Source organism: Tyto alba, unplaced genomic scaffold (assembly GCF_018691265.1).
Source record: "Tyto alba isolate M040663 unplaced genomic scaffold, T.alba_DEE_v4.0 Super-Scaffold_29, whole genome shotgun sequence".
Lineage (NCBI taxonomy): Eukaryota > Metazoa > Chordata > Aves > Strigiformes > Tytonidae > Tyto > Tyto alba.
Genome location: NW_024881303.1, coordinates 14,346,655 through 14,367,243, shown reverse-complemented (window position 1 = coordinate 14,367,243; position 20,589 = coordinate 14,346,655). Strand labels below are relative to the sequence as shown.

Genomic DNA, 20,589 nt, shown 5'->3' with positions numbered 1-20,589 from the left:
CATTTCTCATCTCTCATTTCAGCTAGGAAATGGGAAAATGCTGTTTACCCAAGAGGATAGATCAGCACAGAAAACATCATACTCTAGATCAAATTTAGCAGTAAAAGATATCCACTAGGTTCAGAGGAGTAGCACTGGGTTCCAGGTGAGGGGCTGGTCTTCAATAAAATACTGTGTTCTGCTTTCACTCTTCATTTCTTTTTGGGGAAGAAGCACAAAAGCAACTATTTTAAGATATAGTGCAAACATTTAATTCTTCTTATTTCATTATTAAGGAGTAATAAATATCACTAATACTACCTTTTACAGTAATAAAACTGCAAAAATTTACTAATATGTGATTAGATTTTTTTGTCAATGGAATAGAAAAATATAATTTGGTGTACATCAAAGCAACTTCAGAAAGTATCACTGTGTTTGAACATGAGTCATTCCTAAAAAAGAATTCATAACATCTGTCTAAGTTCTTTAGCTCCCTAACTTTCCCTGTGTTGGGCACTTAATTCTTATTCATACAGTCATTTTAACATTTCATACTATGTTCCTGTGTAGGTTGCTACTGTAAAAAGAAGTAAATTTGTTAGTGCTGTTTATTATTTATGTAGCGCCCTAGGTAGAAAGAAAGAAAACCGACAAGATCCAACCTCACCTTCACTTCAATTCCTAGGGAATGACGTTTCGTTATTTTTTCCCCCTTTGAAGTGTTGGTCTTTGAAATCTCTTTTTAATGATACAGATGAAAAATAAATACACAGAGGAAGGAGTCAGCGTGCAGAATTCAAACAACACACGGTATTTTGAGGCCGTGGCATCCAGGGGGGACGGGAGCAGCACCTCGGCGTGGGAGGGCACGCGTGCCGGGTCCCCAGGCCCCCGACGCTGGCTGGGGTTCAGCAGTCAGGCAGGAGTTTCTCTCGTCGTCAGCGAACCAGCTGTTACGGCAGATGAGCGTGCTGAATTTCAGGTCATTTGATAACTAGGGCAGGCAGCCGTGTTTTGCAGTTCAGCTTGGGTGACATGTAGATTAAGAACTTCATCAGCATGATGCAGAATTGCTCACGTTTCTCTGCTGCTCGGGTGGGTTTATGCTGGGGGTGGGGAGGGGAGGTTCAGCCAGGTCCTGTCCTTGGCATCCAGATAGCAGGTGCTGGCTCCCATTTGGCACTTCTGCATGTGAGGAAAGTGCAGGACGTTGCTAGTTTTTTTGGCTTTATTATGAATGACATTCAGAGTGGTTCTTATTTAGGCTATCGCTTAAATCTGCAAGCTGTTTGTAGGCCTGGTAGGCTCTGCTTGGTCATGTCAGCTGTTTCTTCAATGCGAATTGTGGTGCTGTCTTCCAGACTTGCAAAGAAACACTTACACCCATGTCAGGGAATGGCAAGGAAAGTTTCTGAATTCCTTCAGCGGCTTGGCAATACCCGGGAGGGGACACACGGAGAGGGGGAGCCTATAAGAAGCCATAGAGAGGAGAGCAGCCCAGCCATGCTCCTTGCTGAAGCTGCTGTGAGGAAAAGTGGCAAGGCTTATTCAGGGCCAGGGGAAGGATTAATGTAAAATTCTGTGGAAAGCAGCTGGAAATATCACGGTAATTTTCTCAGCTTGGCAGGCATTTAAGATTAAATGGATTCCCAGAAGAGTCAAGCAGATCTTTGGTGTAAGGAAAGTCATAACTGATGATGCTAGATTTCCAGATTTTTAGAGTCAGAAGAGATCATTAAGCCATCTACTCTAACCTCCTTGTATAACACAGATCTACAGTGTTCTGCCTGCAAATTCTTTACCAAGTACGTAATGTTTGTGCTAGAAGGGCATACTTTAGAAAGCCACAGTCTTGATTTAATAACTGCATGTGACAGAGAATCTACCACTTCCCTGGTTAAGTTTTCCCAACTGGCTCATTACCATCACTGATAAAATACCGTGTCTGAGAGGATACAACTTCCCTCTGAGAGCTCCAAGCGTGGGCACCTGCCTTGCTGATGCTGATACACATTTTCCAGACCTGACTGTCTGGACATCTCAGCGCTGGGCAGGTTGTGGCCAGCCTGCCCTCCGCCTGGGTGGACACGCACAGAGCGGGGCTAAAAGAGGGTGCTGGGGAGATGAAACAACACTGGGGTGAGAAATGTGGGAAGAAAGACAGAGCTGCAATAGATTTCAATAAATAACCTTGAAGAGCATTTTTGATGTGAATAAGGCTGGATTTAATGTAATTTAGAAGGCTATATCTGCCCGCTCTCCCCTGAAGCTTCTCATAATGTGGTGAAAAGCATCTACAATTTGAAAGGATAAAAATTTAAGGAAAGGAAGAAAGAGCAAGACAGTAGGTATTTTGAGAGAGCCGTCTGCTGCAGATGCCTGTCATATTAGAGGTGGCAGCTGAGACTTCTTTTCCATGTTTCGCAGTGAATACACCGTTTAAGGCAAACGAGCTATTTTTAACTCTCATTCTGGGAAGTGTTTTTCCCTGTGCTGAGAGGGAAGATACATGCCCTGTGTCACAGTTGTCTCACAACCACTTACCTCTCCAGCCTCCTTTCAATAAGGAAAGCAAGGTAATAGGACACAAAGTTGGTCACCCAAGCTCCGTGATTAATAAACTCATTCTACTCCTCATGCTGGAGGATGAACAGGGAGGGCAGAAACCTGTTTCGTTTAGCAGCTGAGGTCCCGTTGTGGATGGTAGGACCCAGCCAAACAGGTATTTATTGCTCACAAGGCTCTCTGGCACACCCAACAGTGAGTCACCAGCGGTGAGCAAAACGGTGAACCAAGATGCAGAGTGATACTCTGTTTTCCAAACCCTCCCTGAATCTACAGGTATTTTGGTAGAGTTTATGGCTTAGTCTCTTAGGATTAGACTCTGCCCAGCTATATTTACAGGGCTGAAAGTCTGGCATGGAGTCTCACCCAGGCTCCTCCTGTAACCAGCACAGACACACTGCCAGGGAAGGGTCACCCCTCTCTCAGATTGGCACTGATAACTGAGGAGGTTTTAGAAGAAAGGGGACACAGCCAGAAGTTTGCAAAACTGAAGTATTTTTGAACTGTGCTTGCTAGCCTCTTTAGAGGAGTTCAGGTCTCAGGCTTTCTGCGTCATAGGAAACATAGATTGCTGTCTCCCCTGAAATGCCTGTTCTTACTCTCAGGGAACAGAATGCACTTTCTGAACGTTTTCAAGTGAATCATAATCAATTTGCAAGTTTAAGTTAATTAAAGTTGAGCCCTCTGAGAAGTACCAAATCTATGCCAGCACTTCCTTTTATACCAAATGATCTTAATAACAGTGTAGCATAGACTTCAAAATTCCCCATCAGTTAAATTAATTGCAATTTTTTGTAGAAGACCACTTAGAAATATATTGTAATACAGGTATGTTACTAGTGACTAATTAATTGTTACCCTACTATGGACTACTGACAGGCAGCAGCTTAAATACCTTGGAAGCAGGGCAGCTGTCATCAGAAATTACTTACCAGCCTTCATCTTTCCTGTGCAGCTATTTTGCCCTTAGCAGTACCCTGCAAAGAAAAGATATGTGAAGTGCAAGCATGTCTTTTAAAGATAGTTTAATTTAGTACCACAAACACTGACATGATTTAATCATAGCATATTATTAGAGAATGGCATCAGTACAAGAGGCTCCAATGCAGATAAACTTCTGGTATTTGTAATCTTGAGTTGACAGGGGTTTTCTGGACTCTGGATGTGAGTCTATGAGACTCACATCTGCCTGGAATGCTTCCTGCTCTCTATTTCTTGGCAGAAACTTTCAGTCTTGCATCCTATTTAAAATTGTTTGTAAATGGAAATATATATTAGGGTCTAGTTCTGAAATAGATGCTGTTTCAGATGGGTCTTCTCACTCCCATGGATGAGTCTTGGTTCAGGCACCTGAACCTGGGCTGTCCATGTAAGAAATTAAGGTTACATGCTGCACTCCTTGGTTGGTTTGACTCCTCTGTGCCAGCATTGCAGACACTGAATCTGGGAGAGGATCCATCAACTCGGAATCCCTGCTCAGTATGGGCTCAGCCAAGGTCTCCGTGCAGGGAGCAGCTTCAGAGAGACGAAATGTGGAGATGAGCAGGGTGCTTTCTCGCAGGTCTTAAATCTGCTCCACACAATCTTACTTCAGCCACATTGCTAAGGCATGTGAATGCGGTGTCTGCAGACTAACAGCCATCCTGCAAGCATCGTGTACTGGTGGGAAACAATCTCTCCTTGGCACAATACCCAGGAGTCCTGTGGAAGTGTTGGTGGAAATGGAGGTTGAGAGCAGAGAAAGGCAATATAAAAAGTTATGCCTGGTTGCATGTAAGTGTCTTCTGCAGGTAGAACAAAACACCTGACACTGATCCTCAGTAAAAGAAACCAGTTTCCATCTTCAGGACTACAATGAGCTGGGCAATGGCATGATGATGGCTTTTTTAGTATATTTTGCCCAGCTGAGGAACTTAAAAGTTCATTATTCTTCTTGAGTGTCTTACAGAGCTCTTCAGGGTACAGATCTTCTCAGAGTGCCAGTGGATAAAGACACTACTGAAATCATGAAACCAAGCACTCGGTGCACTTTATAGTGTTTTTCAGTTTTGGAACAGTCTCTGGGTTCTTAGCTGTCTAATGCTCTGTTAAGTGCCTCCGCAAGCATGGATAATAGATATTAGGGAAAAAAAAATGAAAGTAACCTTTTAAATTAAGGGCAAAATGTATAGAAAGTAAATGACACAAGCTGTATCAGCTGCATATTGGCTCCTATGCGCACAGTCTCCAGATATAATCAGTAGGTGCTCAAACAGATAATTACAGTCTTCCTGCAAAGATTTCATGTAGGAGAGACACCTGCCTGCCTGATGCCATTTCCAGGATCAGAGCTGTCCTTTATTTTTACTGCTGAGGAATGTGGAATTACAGTTTTCCAACTTCTGTTTAGAAAAGAAGCACTTTTCTAGCACGTCTCCTTTCAGAAGACTGCTGCACCAAGTAAGTTCTGGGCGTCAAGAGTGATTTGTCAGCCTTTGCTATAGACTCAGTAGTGATGTATATTTGTCAAAATGCAATTTACACAATTGATTTCCTGTTGCAAGATTTACAGGAGCAGTTAGTTGAGGGAGTGTTTGTCTTCTAGCCAGATGATACTGGTTCATGCTCAAAACAGGGTCAAAGTTGCTTTCTATACAGGAGTAAGAGATGGTCAATTGAATTGTTACTTATGAACTCATTAGGTGCACAACATCTGCAAACGCTGCTCATTCAGGAATGATCCTGGCACAGGCGAGCTGGCCTGTGACCTTTCCGAAGGCAAGACTCAAATAACAATAGTAAGAAATTATGAGGTTTCGGGGGGGGTTTATGCCCAGTACTAGATGCTGTGTGTCAGAATATCACTTTTAAGTGACTTGCATATAGCTGACGGCACATGTACTGCAGCTTAGGAATCCCAATACAGATGTAATAAAAACATTTGGTCACAATGCTTTTAGCCACACCTGAATATTTTTTTTTTCCCGAACTTTTACCAACAATGATAGTGTCCAACAAGCAGTAACTTTGCCCAAAGTAGGAAGCAGAGTTGGTGGCTCACATCATACTCCCTGGGGCAGCTGCTTTTTCAGGTTCTTTAATTATATTTCCTGTGGGCCATGCTGCTATTTCCCACTCAGGAGGGGTCACTTTCTTGCTGATGTGACTGTGGATCCCAATCTTCATTTCAGAGTTAGGAGTGATGGTGGAGCCCCTGAGAGAACCTGGTCTCAGTCCGTGTATGCTCTCCTTGCAGATCACCTAAAGCCAGACTGTGCAGCCTACTCTGTTACATGGTGGCACTGTGTCTGCTGCCCCACTTTGTGTTTGAATGAGCTACTTAAAAATATTACATTAATTTTAGGGTTAGGCAGAGGGAGAAGTAAGCATACCCACTCACTTGTTTTCCTGGTTGCGTGGCTGGGTGTTTTCTGTGCAGGTGACAAGTCTACAGAAGGATCTGCAGGAGTCTGTTGATCTCTATTAGATCAGTGTGAGATTCACTGAGATGCTGTTTTGCCTCAAAGGATATTTTTCAGCTTTTTATTAGTCATGAGCATATTTTTCCCCTTAGCAACTAAAATCTTAGTGTTTAAGAGATCAGTATGTAAGACAAGAATAAAGAAAATATGAGGTAACAGATAGTCTTGGCCAAATAAGTCACTGAAAGAGTTAGATGCATTCTTATAACAGAATGAAGTTGTATATCACTGGGTTTACAGATTCTCTCATTAGTTTGGTATTTTGTTTTTCATTGCCTGCATTTGTGTAGCACTGTTTTCTTTTGAAAGAGCAGGTGGTTCTAGTGGTGGTGCAGGATAAGTCAGGGCTTCAGAGATCAGAGCTGGTATTTTACACCAGCCAGGTGCTTCCTTGATATAGGAGCAAAGCAAAGGAAAACAAAACCAATTTGGAGTGTCCTCAAAGCTGAGAATGCAACGGTTTGAACATACCATTTTCTCTAGAAAAACTAGAGTCCTGATGATAAAACATGTTGTAAAATTTTAGTATGTTCATGCCAATTTTATTAATTTAAACTTATTTCTGTATTTTTTTAAACCCTCAGAAAGTACTTACATAAGACTATCAGCATTTATAGCTATGGAAACCTGAATTTACACACTCAGGTTTGAGTGTAATATTCCTGTTTGTTGATGTGCCTCTAATGGCTTTATAAGCCAGCAAGCAGAAAACAATGAACGTATGCAGGTAGAATTCTGACCACCTGGGTGCCAGAGTGAAAAAGAGAGTTTTTGCTGTCTCAGATATTATTTAGTTAATACTTGTTTAGCTGCATCTGATAGTGGAGCATTCCTGAGAGGTATTGATATTGTAGACTTAAAATGGGACATAAATAATTCATAGCAACAAGAATTAGAAAACATATGATAAGCAGCTTTGCTATTAGAATATCTATGTATCACTCAGCTGCTCTGAGTATGTTTTAGTGTTGCAGGAGGCAGGTACAGAGAGTAACTACTCGGTTATGCTGAATATGTACTGTTTGAGGACAGGAGTGGTTCTGTGCGGTATATTGTAAGGTAGTTATGGATCTGCCTCCACCTGGGTTTTCACCTGTTCTAACCATAGGAAGAGCTTTATAGGTTTTATTCAATATATTTCAGAAATTAGATATTAGATAAAAGACTTACCTGCTAAGTTCAGTGGGTCAGAACTTTAATTGATCTAAATCAGTGTAGTGTCACTGAAGCTATGGAGATACATCCCCTAAACCAGATATGAGTTTGCTTGAAGAGTACAGGACTGGGCTGTGAGGAGTTCCCAGTAGACAGACTAATGCAAAGGCAAGGAGAAGGGAAATAAATGGATCAAAAGACTGGTGATAAGGCAAAGATGTCAGAGAATTAATATTCTGCATAGCCTCCTCATACAAACTGTCCATTAACTTTAACTGGATTGACTCTGCAGGACCTGCAGCACTGAAATATAGAAGAGGAAAGTGATTAGCAGACAAAGCAGAAAGGGGGAATAGTGCCGGGATCAGAGGAGACCAGGAATGATGCATGATGAGAAGTAAAAGACAGTAGATGGGGATTTTAAGCCATACATACTTATTTCTGAATCCAGCATGTTCACACTTACATTTTTAAACTAGCGCTCAACATTCATCACTGGTGTGGCCCTTTTGACTTCAGCAGCTACACTACCAGTGAACTTGATCCTGCATATTCTTTTGCAGCCATTTTTTCCCCAGTGAAAGATAATTTTCTGCTTATTCACACTTTACATTTATTGTAATTACTTGCATGTAGGTGAGCATATGGCGGTCTGATTAGGACAAGGGGCGGAAAACACATTTTCTTTCTGACTTTCACAGTATTATGTGAAAGTCCAGACAATGAAGTCTGGCATTCAGACACCCCAAAGCATTGTGATAGGCGAGGAAGAGGGTCCAATTAAATATTTAAGCAGCTGAGCCCACTTTTCTGCTGCGGTAGTGGATAGATTACACCTGGTGAAACCTGGTCTGCAGCGGGGTGGTTGGTAAGTGCCGGGCATGAGGAGGGTGCAGAGAGGAGTGTGCTGAGGAGGCTGCTGCCATACTATGGTCAGCAGAGAATGGATTTGGCACTGCTTCTGCCTCTGCCACTGTGACTGCATCATCCTGTGCCGAATGTCTTGTAGGTGATGGAAACCTCCCTGCTGCCTTGCACACCCCATCCCTTGCATGCTATGCTCGGGTGGGAGCCATCCTGGGAAGGAGGAAGGGATGCTTGCAGTGGGGCGTTTTGTCTCTGCCACCATCCAGCTCTGCTGGGAAGTCACTTGCAGTTATAGCTCATCAGTGGATCGTTTGTCTTCCGCTTGCTTCTAATTCAGGCAGGCGGGCAGTAGGATGCTGAGATAATATTTGAAAGAAATGACCTGTTAGGTTCAGACGATGCTGGCATTAGTCAGGGCTGCTAAATCAGGAGAAGTCATTACAGTGAGAATATGGGATGATGACTTCTGAATCAACGTGTTGGATTGCTTCTGTCTTTACTTGATCATGAATCGTATCTGTACTCATGGAATAGATATTGGTTTTAAAAAAAAATAGTTATGAACAAGGGCAGCATTTTATACCTGCTATAGTTTTCTGGATATTTACCTATTTTTTTTTCTCCATAATTATCTGCCTGTGACTGTCAATTCCTGTTAGCTGCGCTGGAAATGAGGATTTACAGGGTTGTGTAGGGTTGGGCCATTAGGCTGAGGAGGATGGGTAGATTTTCTATGGACCTTCCTAATTAGTGGGACTTTTGCTTCCCTTAAGCAGAGAACTTGGCTTTTGGTGTTAAGTGTGAAAAGGAACAGGTGCTGATTTGAATTTTTTTGTTTATCCGTTGAATTTATTAGACCTGTGAGTTTATTATCAAGAAGTGCTACCCACTTCTAATGATGTTTTTTCATAAATCCCTCCATTTAGTTGTGTTTCATAGAAAAGTCCTCTGCCTTCCAGCACTCTGTCCAGGTACAAGTGCCCATCCTAGTTGTCTTACAGCAGTGTCGAGGTTTAAATCTTAGTAAAATGGATTTTGTCTGGATCTTAATCATTACCTAGATGCAAACTGTGTGTTTATAATGTGGTGTTTTCTATGCATACATGTTGCTTTGAAGAACATATGGGGCCCTGCTGCTCTCCGTGTTTTGGAGACAACTGCCCTGAGGAGTTTACTGTCTCATTGGGGAGTGAAAAAGGAAGGAAACGCTTAAAAACTGAGACTTGCTTTGCAAGGTTATATGTGGAGTTGGGTCAAGAATAGAGCGTGCTACTCTAGGGCCCTTGGGTGCTGCACCAGGCTTCGCTATGTATATATTTTTCTGATTTAATGTGTCGTAAGTCTTATTGTTAAACAAAACTAGGAAGTATGTTTGACCAGCTCAGTGTGTAAATATCAGCTGATTGAACTCCTGTACATGCCAATAACTGGGGTCTTTTTCCCTGGAGCCTCAGAGATTTTCAGAGAATCAATTTGTCACAAAAAAAGGAATGAATTCCTGCTTTTTATTTGATGCAAGGAATTGTAAGTATGAAGTGGGTATAAACAAGTTTATGAATGTACTCGTGCAAATAGACACACAGTCACACTGAGCTAAAGGAAGGTAGATACTCAGTTTGTATTTCACGGAACAGATGCATGGGGCTTGAGACATCAGTGGGAAAACGCTTTCTGAGTTCCACGATGCTCTTACTGCACAGCACGAGGCCAGTGCTGCTACTATTCCCTTCTCTGTTGGGACAGCACTTGGCAAACTGTCACCAGAGCAAAACAATTCACATCACCCTTAAAACTAAACTCAGGGAAGTATCTTTGCAATATAAGCCATATGTTTACATGGTGTGTATTGATTTACACCCTTGGCTTCTTTGGAGGATCTACTGCCTGGGCTCTGGCACTCACCAGCCCCCCATGCAGTGGCAGGGAGGTGACAGCTTCTCAGTATGGCCAGTGCTCTCAATTTTAACAAGAGTGCTGATAGTTGGTGTTTTTCTTACTGCCTAGAGGCACAAGATTATGAGCTAATCTTAACCTTTATTGAAAATTCTCAGACCTGGTTGTGCAGGAGAGTAGGCTTGATGCACATTCTAAAAAACAATCAAAAGAAGGAAGGAAAAAAAAAAGAACTGAAGTGCTTGTGGGCTTGTTTATTTAATAATAATAATTGTGGGGTTTGTTTATTACTTTTTTTAAGCTTGTCTCGTGGTCCTGCATTTTATGGATTACTTTTTCATGTATGGCACTGATTGAAATCTTGTCCCATCATCTTTCCTGTACATGTTTATAAAGCCAGAAACACTTGTATCACACCCTTAGACATTCAGCCATGCCTTTTTTCCCTAAAAGAAAAAGCCCCAAAAGACCCTATTCCCATAGCTTTCCCGTGCACATACCATTTTTCTCAGAGCCAGAGGCAGTTCCCATAACAAAAGCAATTGGTCATCAACTAAGTAGGATGCTTACTTATCATGAAACTTCCTGCGGAAACAAAGCTGTTTCTCTAAATGCAGCAGAGCCCCTGGGTCAGCCCCTCAAAGGAGGAAGGTGCTGTCGGTCGGTGCCCCCACTCAGTGCTGCATGGCAGGTGGCTGCCTTATCCGCCTCTATTTCATTAGCGCGTAATTGCACGGTCGCTGAATTACTTCTTCCTTGCTCAGAGCTCAGCACAGCAAAGAGGATTCCCCCCCCCCCCAAGATGCTCCAGTTCCACCCGTCCCTGACCAGCACAGAAGTTTCCTGCGCTCATCTTGCTGGCCATACTGTTTCTCGGAAAGCCGGCTCCACGGGGGGCCTGGTCTGGACCCAACACCTTCGCTGGGCTCTGCGGTGCCAGGGCCTGCGCCCGTTAGCTGGGTAGGCATCACCTTCCACTCTGCAGGTCTCGTGCTTGAAGCACTTCCCTGGGAAGTAGGGGACCAAGGTTCAGCCGCCTCCCCTGCCCCAGGGGAACTGCAGCTTTCATTTCCCGCCTCCCCCCACCCTGATAAGCTTGTGCTATTCTAGGTCAGTGTGCAGGGTTTTTTTTCTTCCTGTTAGAGCTGAGCTGCTGAGAGGAAAATAACTCCCTGTTCTCATGCAATTCTTATATTTTACGTTAACTAGTCACTTTATAAAATAGAGGGAGTCCCAGACCAGGCACACGGACGTCTCACCCCTGTTTCGTGCCCTAACAATGGGGATGCAGCCCCACCACCCCAGGCAGCATTCTGAGGGAGATGCTGACCCCAGTAGCCCTGGAGCCATCTCATTGTGGAAGGCTTCCTGTTTGCACAGTCACCTGTGAGTATTTTCAAATTTCTTTTAAAGCTTCTGGTGCTCTTTTATGTGAGAGGTAACCCAAGCTGTGCTCCTGAGCTGGGCACTGATGCTGAGATAAATGCACCTGAGCCATGTTCTTTGTGTATTAAATATGATCCCTGCCATCAGAGTGAAATTCCTTACTGCAGGAGCTGCTTTGGCACCAACTCATCTTTATTGCATTCAGAATGAAAAAATAAGTTTTTCCCCTCCAGCTCAAACAAGACAGCATCATGAAAAATTATCAAATGCTCTACCAGTGCCATGATGGATAAACAGCCAGGATCAAATAAATGGCATCATATTTTATGCAAAATAACTGAATTAGCAGCTTTAGCAGTTGAGTCAAAGGCACACTGGTTTGATGTTGATGTGTTCAGTAGCACTTCTGGTGAACTCAAGATGATTTCTGGCTAAGCATCTTGCAGCACTGGATCTCTGCATGGCCTTTCTATTTGGTAACTCCTCTTTGGATCTGGTGTCTCCCATTCTGCTCAGTGCACATGCACAGCTGTGTGGCTGTGCATGGAGGGACCCTTGCAATTCCATTTGCTGGTTTCCCTAAAAAAAAAGAAAAAAAAAAAAAGACTGTGCACAGTGCACACACCTGTACATATGTACTTGCAGGAGATGTGAACTAATGATAGGGTAGGGCACTCCCATGTTAAATACCAGGCTTGTTTTTCCAGCTTTGTCACTGTCCTTAAATCTTACCACCATCAGAAAGTTTCAGCAGTGAATGTTAAATCAGTTTTTAGTTTAAATGAACAAACTTCATACAGACTCCCTGTGCTCACACCCTTATTTCAGTTTAATGAGGGCCTATTTCATATTAGATTAAAGTAATCTTACAGTTAAAGGGTAAAAGATAAAAGTAAAGCAATTGCAATCTTGAGAATGGTGCTTTTAAAAGCTTCTAAGATGGGAGTTTCTACAATTCAGCTGCGAGTTGGTACCTGGATACACACTGCTCCTTGGCCAGTGTAGTATAAGGTAAAATGAGGTTATGTAAAACACTGCTGGGGATGGTTTTAAGAGGATGTGACTTGCAGCACTGTTGGTCACCAAGGGAAAAGGGAAGGAGGTAGAAAAGTTTTCTGGCACAGAGCTGGAAATGCTCGTTTTAGCTGCACTCTTCTTGCCTTAGGTCAAACCAAATCTAATTTGGTCTGCATAACAATAGGAGTGCCTTAAGTGACCTTTTGCATAGGTTTAACTGTGTCAGTAGCAAATCTCACCTGTAGGTACATTGATGCAAACAAATTTACTTGTGCAGACATGGTCTGTGTGGGATTGAGTCACTTAACTTCTGCCTCACAGCACTGGTGAAGCTTAATTAAGGCTGATAAAGTTCTTTGCAGTTCTCTGAGGAAAAGTTTGGTCCATGTGTAAATGATGTTATAGAGGTATTTAATGTACTCTGTTATAAATGCTGTGGAGGCACCCAGCCTGTGAATAACACTCTCTGAAATTCTTTCTATTTTGAGTTAATATTTAATAGGAATGAGGCAAACACTGTCTGAAAGCAGGCTTTGTGGCACTGTAGCCAAACTCTCCCTTTGGTGGGTGTGCACCCTCTCCCTGCCAGGGTGGTTTTGCTTACCAGATTTCAAATGATCCACCAGGATCCAGTACAGAGCGGTAGGCGCTCTATCACATAGTTAACAGCACAACAAAACCCTAATGGCATTAAAATATTTAAGCCCAAGCTGCTAGTGACCCATGGAGAAAACTGCCCCATTTGTCTGTCTATCTGTGCTTTGCTTCAGTCCCCTGCATCCCCATCAGACAGATGCTCCCCGCAGCATGCCTAACACGTGAGCTGTTGCACATCAGACAGGGTAAAGCGTGTGGAATCCCAAAACCCCGGCGTGGGAACGCTGTGGCAGCATGGCAGCACACACGAGGGGCCCGCGGCTCTGCCCAGCTGCAGCGATGGGGCACAGCAAGTGGGGTGATCCCTCTTCCCAGTCCTTTAACATGCCGTGGAAATTTAGGTCTACGTGACTTGCTGTGTCATCCAACTCTGGCTGTACTAGCTTGGGCCCCAGCAGTGTAGGCACCCTGCTTTATCTATGTGCTTTATATAGGCTAATTAGATCAGTGTTTTGTCCAGGTTAATTGTCTCTAATAATGAGTTTGATCGCAGTGTCACTAGCACAGCGCGTTACGCCCAGTTTCCTGTGCCAGCTCCCTCGGTGGGCACTGACTGGTGGTGTGGGGCTGTTCCGGGACATCTCCAGCACGGGCTGTCCCCACTGGGACAGGCCAAAGGAACCGAGAGCAGGTTGAGGTCCTCGGGGCAGAGGCAGATGTTCAAAGTGCTGACAGAGTCTCGGCAGCAGCAGTGTGATTGCCCAACAGCAGCAAAAGAGCTAAAATTACATCCCAGCTGCGAAGCGGGGGAAGCAGTAGCGTAAGGAGACACAGATAACCTCCCCGTCCTGGCTGGAGTGGGGCCGGATCCCATTTGATTTCACACCCACATTGCAGGGCTGGTGTGCGTGTGGGGTGCTGGGGGTGGGGGGGGATTGGGCAGCAGCACAGCTGGGAGCAAGGAATCCCCCTCAGCTGTGGGGGGGTGAAGGGTTATGGGGTGAAGACAGCAAAATGCACTGTCCGGCCGAGTGCTGGCGTGGGTGTGCAGGCTGGCCCCAGGATCTAGCAGCAGCCCAGCCAGGACGCCCTCCCCAGTGCTCTGACACAGGGAACGGTGGCCCAGCTGTACCCGAATGGGGATGCTGTCATTAACATTGGTCAGCAATGCTTTTGACAACTGTTTTTTTTTTGTTTTTTTTTTTTTTCTGTCAGAAAATGACAAATTATTTGAGAGATATTTCTGTGGAAAAGAAAAGCTTTGCAGGAATTTGTAATCTGGAATGCTTTTTCCTGTTCTGGATAGGATAAGCAAGTGTTTATGTCACATTCCCAGGATATAAATGATAACGGGTCAGACCTGGTGCCTGAACCTGAGTCTCCCACAATCCAAGCACCTGCTGAAACTATCAAGCAATGAGGGAGAGCTGCCTGTCTGTCTCTCATCTCTTTTCCTCCTATAGTCTGCTGGGTTTTTTGCCATGCAAAATCATCATGTTCTGTTCATATGCAGGACAAAAATTTTTGATCATCTCATGAATTTAAAGCCCAGATATATTTCTTATTCAGCCCTGACTCTGGACCCTTTTCTTAGCCCACCACATTCATCACTCTGGTCCATTAGCACTATGGAGGCTGAAGGGGTTGCAGAAACCCCACCCACAGGCTGCTTCTAGTGTGTATAATGAATAAAAGTTCTGTAAGTGGGTTAGATTGGACCTTCTGTATTGAAAAAGCACAAAATCCTGGTTGCTCAGGAAAATGGGCCTAGTCTTGCCACTTTCTTGAGTGCATGCAGTCAGTGGTGCTTGCAGTTATAGCATAAATAAAAGATCAAAAAAGAAATGCTGCTGGAGCTGCCCCAGCAGGAGAGAAATGATGATATTGTTCCTGCTTGCTCGTGCCTTCCTATGCCAGAGTGGAAGCAGGAGCATGGGTTGTCCCTCGGTGACAGCTTTGGTCTGTTTTGTGGCTTGCCGTTGGTTCGGACACAGACATCTCCGAGCAGTAGCAGGACGCGGTGGTGCAGAAGCAGCCACCAGCATATGGAAACAGTCACACCTACCACGAAACAGTGCCCTGTGCCAGGAGTTCCCCATCACCATCTTCAGGGACAGCTGGGGAAGGGCAGAGCGGGTGCTGGGGCGGCTGAGCAGGAGGAGAAGACTCAAACATGGAAAACATCCGTGTGCTCCCAAATTCTGCCTGGAGCTGAATCACAAGATGCTTATATAAAGCCACAGTTAATTATTACAAAGCAACGAAGCGAGGAAACACAGACATTCACAGCGTATCTCCTGCATTAATTAGTTGCTAAAAATATAGATTGCAACAGCTGTGAAGCTGCAAACGGGTCGGTAGCAAAACTGTCTCTCCTGGTTATTGTGCTGAGAAGCACTCTTCTCTGGGAGACTGTTCCCAAACGCTGTCAGGATTGGAGGCAGCTCACAGGGCAACTCAAGTAACATATTTAAATGAGGATGCCATGACTGAGAGCACTTACTGTTCATGTCTGCTCGGGTCCAAGAAATATTTAAAAATGTGGAGAGGAGTTAAACCTAGAAATCCACTTGAATTAAAAAAAAACATTGGTCAAACAGGTGTCAGCTGTATGTGCACTGCAGAGCATACACATACAGAACTAAGCATAAAAATAATCCCTGCCATCAGTATCTGTCTGAGCTTTGGCTGAGCATGATAAAAGCAAGCTCAAAGACGAGAGAAACAAAAAAGCTCCACCACTATGGAGATTGAAGTTGTTTGCAGACTTCACATCAGATGGTTGTGTGCCTGGGTCTGCCAAGAAGTCTGGATTGGGACTTGGGGGGAAATCTAGCAGAATTTATGTTTCCAGCTATGAACAGATCTGAAAGCTTGGGTTGGACTTTTATGTATATTGGCCACCTTCAGGCAAAATCTTGGTTGCCAAAACAGGGTGCATCTAACCGTTTTCTTATCGATTTGCAAATTAAGGTTTCAAATTACTATAGAAAAAATAGTGGTTTGAATAAGATCACAATCAGGATGTGAGAATTATTTCTTATGGTCATGGATAACTCAAGACAAACAACAACCAGTGCCAAACAGAACCAGTGTGTTTCCCCACGGGTGGCAAGAATTGCTGTAACCCCACTGGCAGCAAAAGGTGCCCAGACTGCCCTGGACACCCTGTTATCCCAGGACATTTTCACATACTTTCCAACTACTTCAAATCAATACAAGCCTCTACAGGAGCACAAAACAGGTATCCCTGTTCCCACAGGCTTTGACTGACCTCTGCAGCTTGTCTAGGCTTTTCCTCAGGTAGGATTATTTTATCAACTTTTACGCTTCTCCTTGTTTTATACAGGGGAGAGGACGAGTTACCTGTTACAGCTTCAGCCTGCTCTTCTGGTCATGCTTGCCTTTTTTTTTTTTTTTTTTCCCAACTTCGTTAGGGTACTTCACTTCTAAAGCGCTTTGAGAAGAAAATTGTGCTAAACAAAACCAATGTGAAGAAGACATTAAAAATATCTTAGGATTGGGTATGAAGTGAGGTTAATTCACTTTAATGTCTCACTACTGGTCATTAGTAAAATAGAAGAAAAATTAGTTTGGAAAATATTTAAATAAATGATGATGTTTTATTGCATTATGTTGATTTCAGTAAGAAATCTAAACCTGTAAAAGAGAGGAATTAGAAATCAGAAAACACTAATTGTTGCATGTCTCAAGATATCAGAGGCAGAATGCAGTCATGTACCCTGTGCATCTGAAGAGTTGTCTGGCTTTTTAAATTAATGTGCAAGTAAAATGTCTGCAAATTTGTCACCACTTGTGCAAAGTGTCTTTGAATGTCAGTTAGTTACTGAGACAGGTCTGAAGTAGGAAGTAGCTTCTTTCTGTCTGATCTTTTTTCTCTTGTTTTTGTCAGCCAAAAAAAGGAGGGCATTTCTATAGAAACTATGAAGAAATTGGCAATTTCAAAACATAATTAGGAGCTTTATGTGTTTCATTTTAAGGACATTTCACACTATTACCAAATAATAATAAGAACAAAATCCTGCCAACTGAAATAATCAGCTGGGGTTCTTAATGTAAAAAAAAAAAAAAAAAAAAAAAAAAAAAAAAAAAACAAAAAAAAAAAAAAAAAAAAACAGGGATTCCTAATGCATGGAGATCATCTCTGAATAATAGAATGAATTTAACTTGTTTCGGTGAAGTAAGAGAAAAATTTTCCAGTAGCATTGTCTGAATTGACTTGTGTTCTGCCCTGAGAATATATCAGGTATCTGCTGTACCACAGACAAATTTTTTAAAGCCAGTATTCATTTTGCAACCATGTATTACAACCAAAAGCTGTGTATTTAGTTTCAAGTGTGGTCTTAATCCTGCAAGCATACACATACATACCAGAAGATATAAGTAAACTCATTGAATTTATTAGGACTCCTTCATGCTGAAAATTGAGATGTACTTGTTTGCAGATTCATACGCTTTTTCATTTACCTGTCTGATATGCAAGATCAACTTGAGAAAGCTCCAGGTAATCAAAAACAACTCCAACTTCCAGATGTGTTTTGTACTGTTGCCTTAAAAGGTTTTCTTTAGGCTGCTGTCTAAATTGATCTGGTTGGATTTGTTTGGTTTTAAACCTACATAGCCAGTTCATAACAGTAGCTGTAGGAAAAATAAGTTGATTTTCTTGTGTGGTGTTGATAGTCTTATCTTTGATTCCTTCTGCAAGTCTGTATTAGTCAAACTGGCCACTCTGTCTCATTTTTCTGGGCATTTGGCCCCAAGAGAAGATTCATGCCAAAGTACCAGATTAAGATGGCAACATTAGAGCCTCCTATGTACTTTGACATGATTTATTTCCAGGGAAGAATTGTTTTTTTCTGTTGCCTCATTCTCTGGCCTTTCTTGTTCACATTGGCACGCCTACTTTTAGTCATCTTTCCAAGCAGAGTGCTGCTTCTGTGTGATGCTCTGAGTCTTTATACAAGGGAAGTTTTCTCATGATTAAATCATATGGAGTGATGAGCATGGCTAAGGCTTGTCATGGTGGAATTTGTTACCAGTGAGGGAGGTATAACTGACTTAAGGCTTGAAAGTCTTTCACCCAGAAGTCTGCTTATTGAAATATCTCACAGGTACATATGTGTGCCCAGGAGAACGTGGGTGTTACCCTCCCACACCAGAGCCAGGGTCCACCCCGGTGACACTGATAACTGTGAGGAGTCTGGTCCAATTCCACAGGTTGGGGATGGGACCTTACCTATCCTCCTGCTGTGTTCAGAAGAAGCTTAAATTCACTCTTTAACTGCTGCTCAGGGGTAGCTCTGGCCTTCTTTCACTTCAGTGGTGAAGATGCACAGTACAAGTGTTCACTCAGTAATACAGCATCCTTGTTACACCTTAAACTCCCTACACGTGGGCCTCCTGCTCTGTCCTTCCCAAATACCTGCTGAGTTTTTTCCTGAGGCTTGCTTCCAAAAGAAACACCCTCTCCACCCCTCCATTCATTATCTCGTGTGATCTTTACAAAACGTAGCTTTTCTGTCTAAATAGCTTGCCAAGGGCCTGTGACAAACAATATTAAGTTGTCAGTTGTGAGACATTAAAGAAGTGAACTGTCTTCACTTTATACCCAGTCCTAAGATATTTTTAAATGTCAGTGGTTGTCACTGGCTCCATTTGTGAGATATCCAGAACTGGAATATATGGACCCAATTTTCAGAAAGTGCCACATTCCTTTTCTGCAAATGCTACTGCTTACACATTTCAAAAATATGCACAATTTCATCAGCGTCAGTCAACACTCTGGAATTTTTGACTGCGATGCATTTCTGCCATCTTTCTTGTTTTCACGCAGTCATACTTTCTAAATTTGTTTTCAGATGACATTCTGCCTGGCAGAACCATATAAAGAAAATTGAAAGAAATATCCTTAACAATTTGTGAGTGACATAATTGGGTTTGTAAGTGTTTAATTCTGATTTGGTCTTGTTGGATAACATTTAAAAGGATGAAAATGAGCTAAAATAAAACAAGGTAGGCATAATAATTTCCTGCATATAACTGATCTATTTCTCAGTGCTGTTTATCTGGAAAATTGCTGTTGCATTTAATAGAACTCTTATCCGTTTAGTCCCAGTTGAAACCCATCTCATCAAATCAATGAAACAATCCTCCTTCCACCGAATGCAAGACCACTGTAGCTTATGTTACCAACAATTATTTTTATTTTCAGAATAATTATTTCATTCTGAAAATGTCATATAGTGTCAGTGTGTTTGATTGAATGTCCAAGAACAGAGATTAAATGATCAGAGTCAAGAAAGGAGATGTGACTTAAATGGTGACACGTGTACTTGGATTTTGTTGGTAAATGCCAGTGGAATCTCAAATTGATGTGGATCCTGCAGAAGCAGAAGACTGATAGTGTTGTAAAAAGAAAAGCCACCTTTGTGAAAGGATTGTTTAATTTTGCTTCTCCTTGCACCTTCCACCAGGTAGCTTCTTGATGCCAGCTTAGCATCAGAGCAGCACTAGTTAGTTTGTGAGCATGTGTGCTCTAACTGTGGTTAGATTATTGTGCAAGCACAGCATAATCCAAGGAGGTTAGATCTGAACCCTGTAGAAGCTAGAAATGCATCCCAGTGTGATGGACTGTCTTCCCACAGAACGTCTTTTGCAACACTATGGATCTTCACCCTCGTTGAGGAATTAGTATGTGGTCTACAGCTACCACGATGCCAAGTTTCTGAACAAATCTGCTGACACATTTAGCCATTGGATTCTCCCATTGAGACTACAAATTTACAGGAGGTGATGAGTTGTCTAATAGGAAAAAATGAGGTAAAAAATAATAAAGCAAACAGAGGGCAATAATGCTTGTGGGTTTTCTGTCGTAGTAAGATGGAGAAACAAATAATTCAAGTGGCACTTCTTTGAAAAAGTCAGCTGCATTTGCTTTCCTAATAGCATTCACTCATGTTTTTTGTAGGTCCAGCTGCCCAGCGCCAGGTCCAGAATGGGCCATCTCCAGATGAGATGGAAGCACAGAGAAGGTAAGTGGAGTTAACCAGTTATGGTAGAGTTCTGGTTTGAAACTTAGGTGAATGTGCAGTCCTTGCTCACCAGTAATCACTGTTCTTTTTACTTGTACCTAATTAAAGCTGATCTGAGTTTTCTGTAGTTATTGCTAGTGATTCTGTAATGACTTTTTAAACGGTGAAGTGAACTGAAGCCCTAGGTAAACCTTTTACTCAAAGGCAAGTGTGAGGTGTACTGATGTTCAGAGTTAAAGACAAAACATGCTTATAAGTAATTTGTTGAGTGTGTGTTTCTCAAGCACATTAAGAAAACCTAAACTTATCCTGTTCTGGATCACCTGCTGGCAGTTAACAGACATATTGCCCAGGGAGCATTTGACGGACCATATACACCCTCAGTAATAGTTTAGGCCTGTTTTGCATATAGCTACTTCCTATATCATGTGCTGTTCCTTTTATGGATGTTTTGCTCTAAACCAGGATAACAAATGAAAATGTAAACTCATAGCCTTCACCTTTACACATATGTCTACGCTCAGTGCCGTTATAACACATGGCCTTTTCTATAGCCACTGGGACTGATCTCCTTGACATCAGAGGGAAGGTGAGCAGGAGTACCTGTCCTCCTC

The 20,589-nt window shown here is 42.7% G+C and overlaps 1 protein-coding gene across 7 annotated transcripts in view; it reads left to right on the top strand.

Moving 5' to 3' along the window:
- Positions 1-20,589, top strand: part of EVL (Enah/Vasp-like) — a 134,420-nt gene that overhangs the window by 93,221 nt on the left and 20,610 nt on the right. For all 7 annotated transcript variants that reach the window (XM_042799023.1, XM_032981721.1, XM_032981720.2 and 4 more), the window contains exon 4: positions 19,912-19,975. In XM_042799023.1, the coding sequence (XP_042654957.1) occupies positions 19,912-19,975 (64 nt within the window). The remainder of the gene's footprint in view (positions 1-19,911; positions 19,976-20,589) is intronic.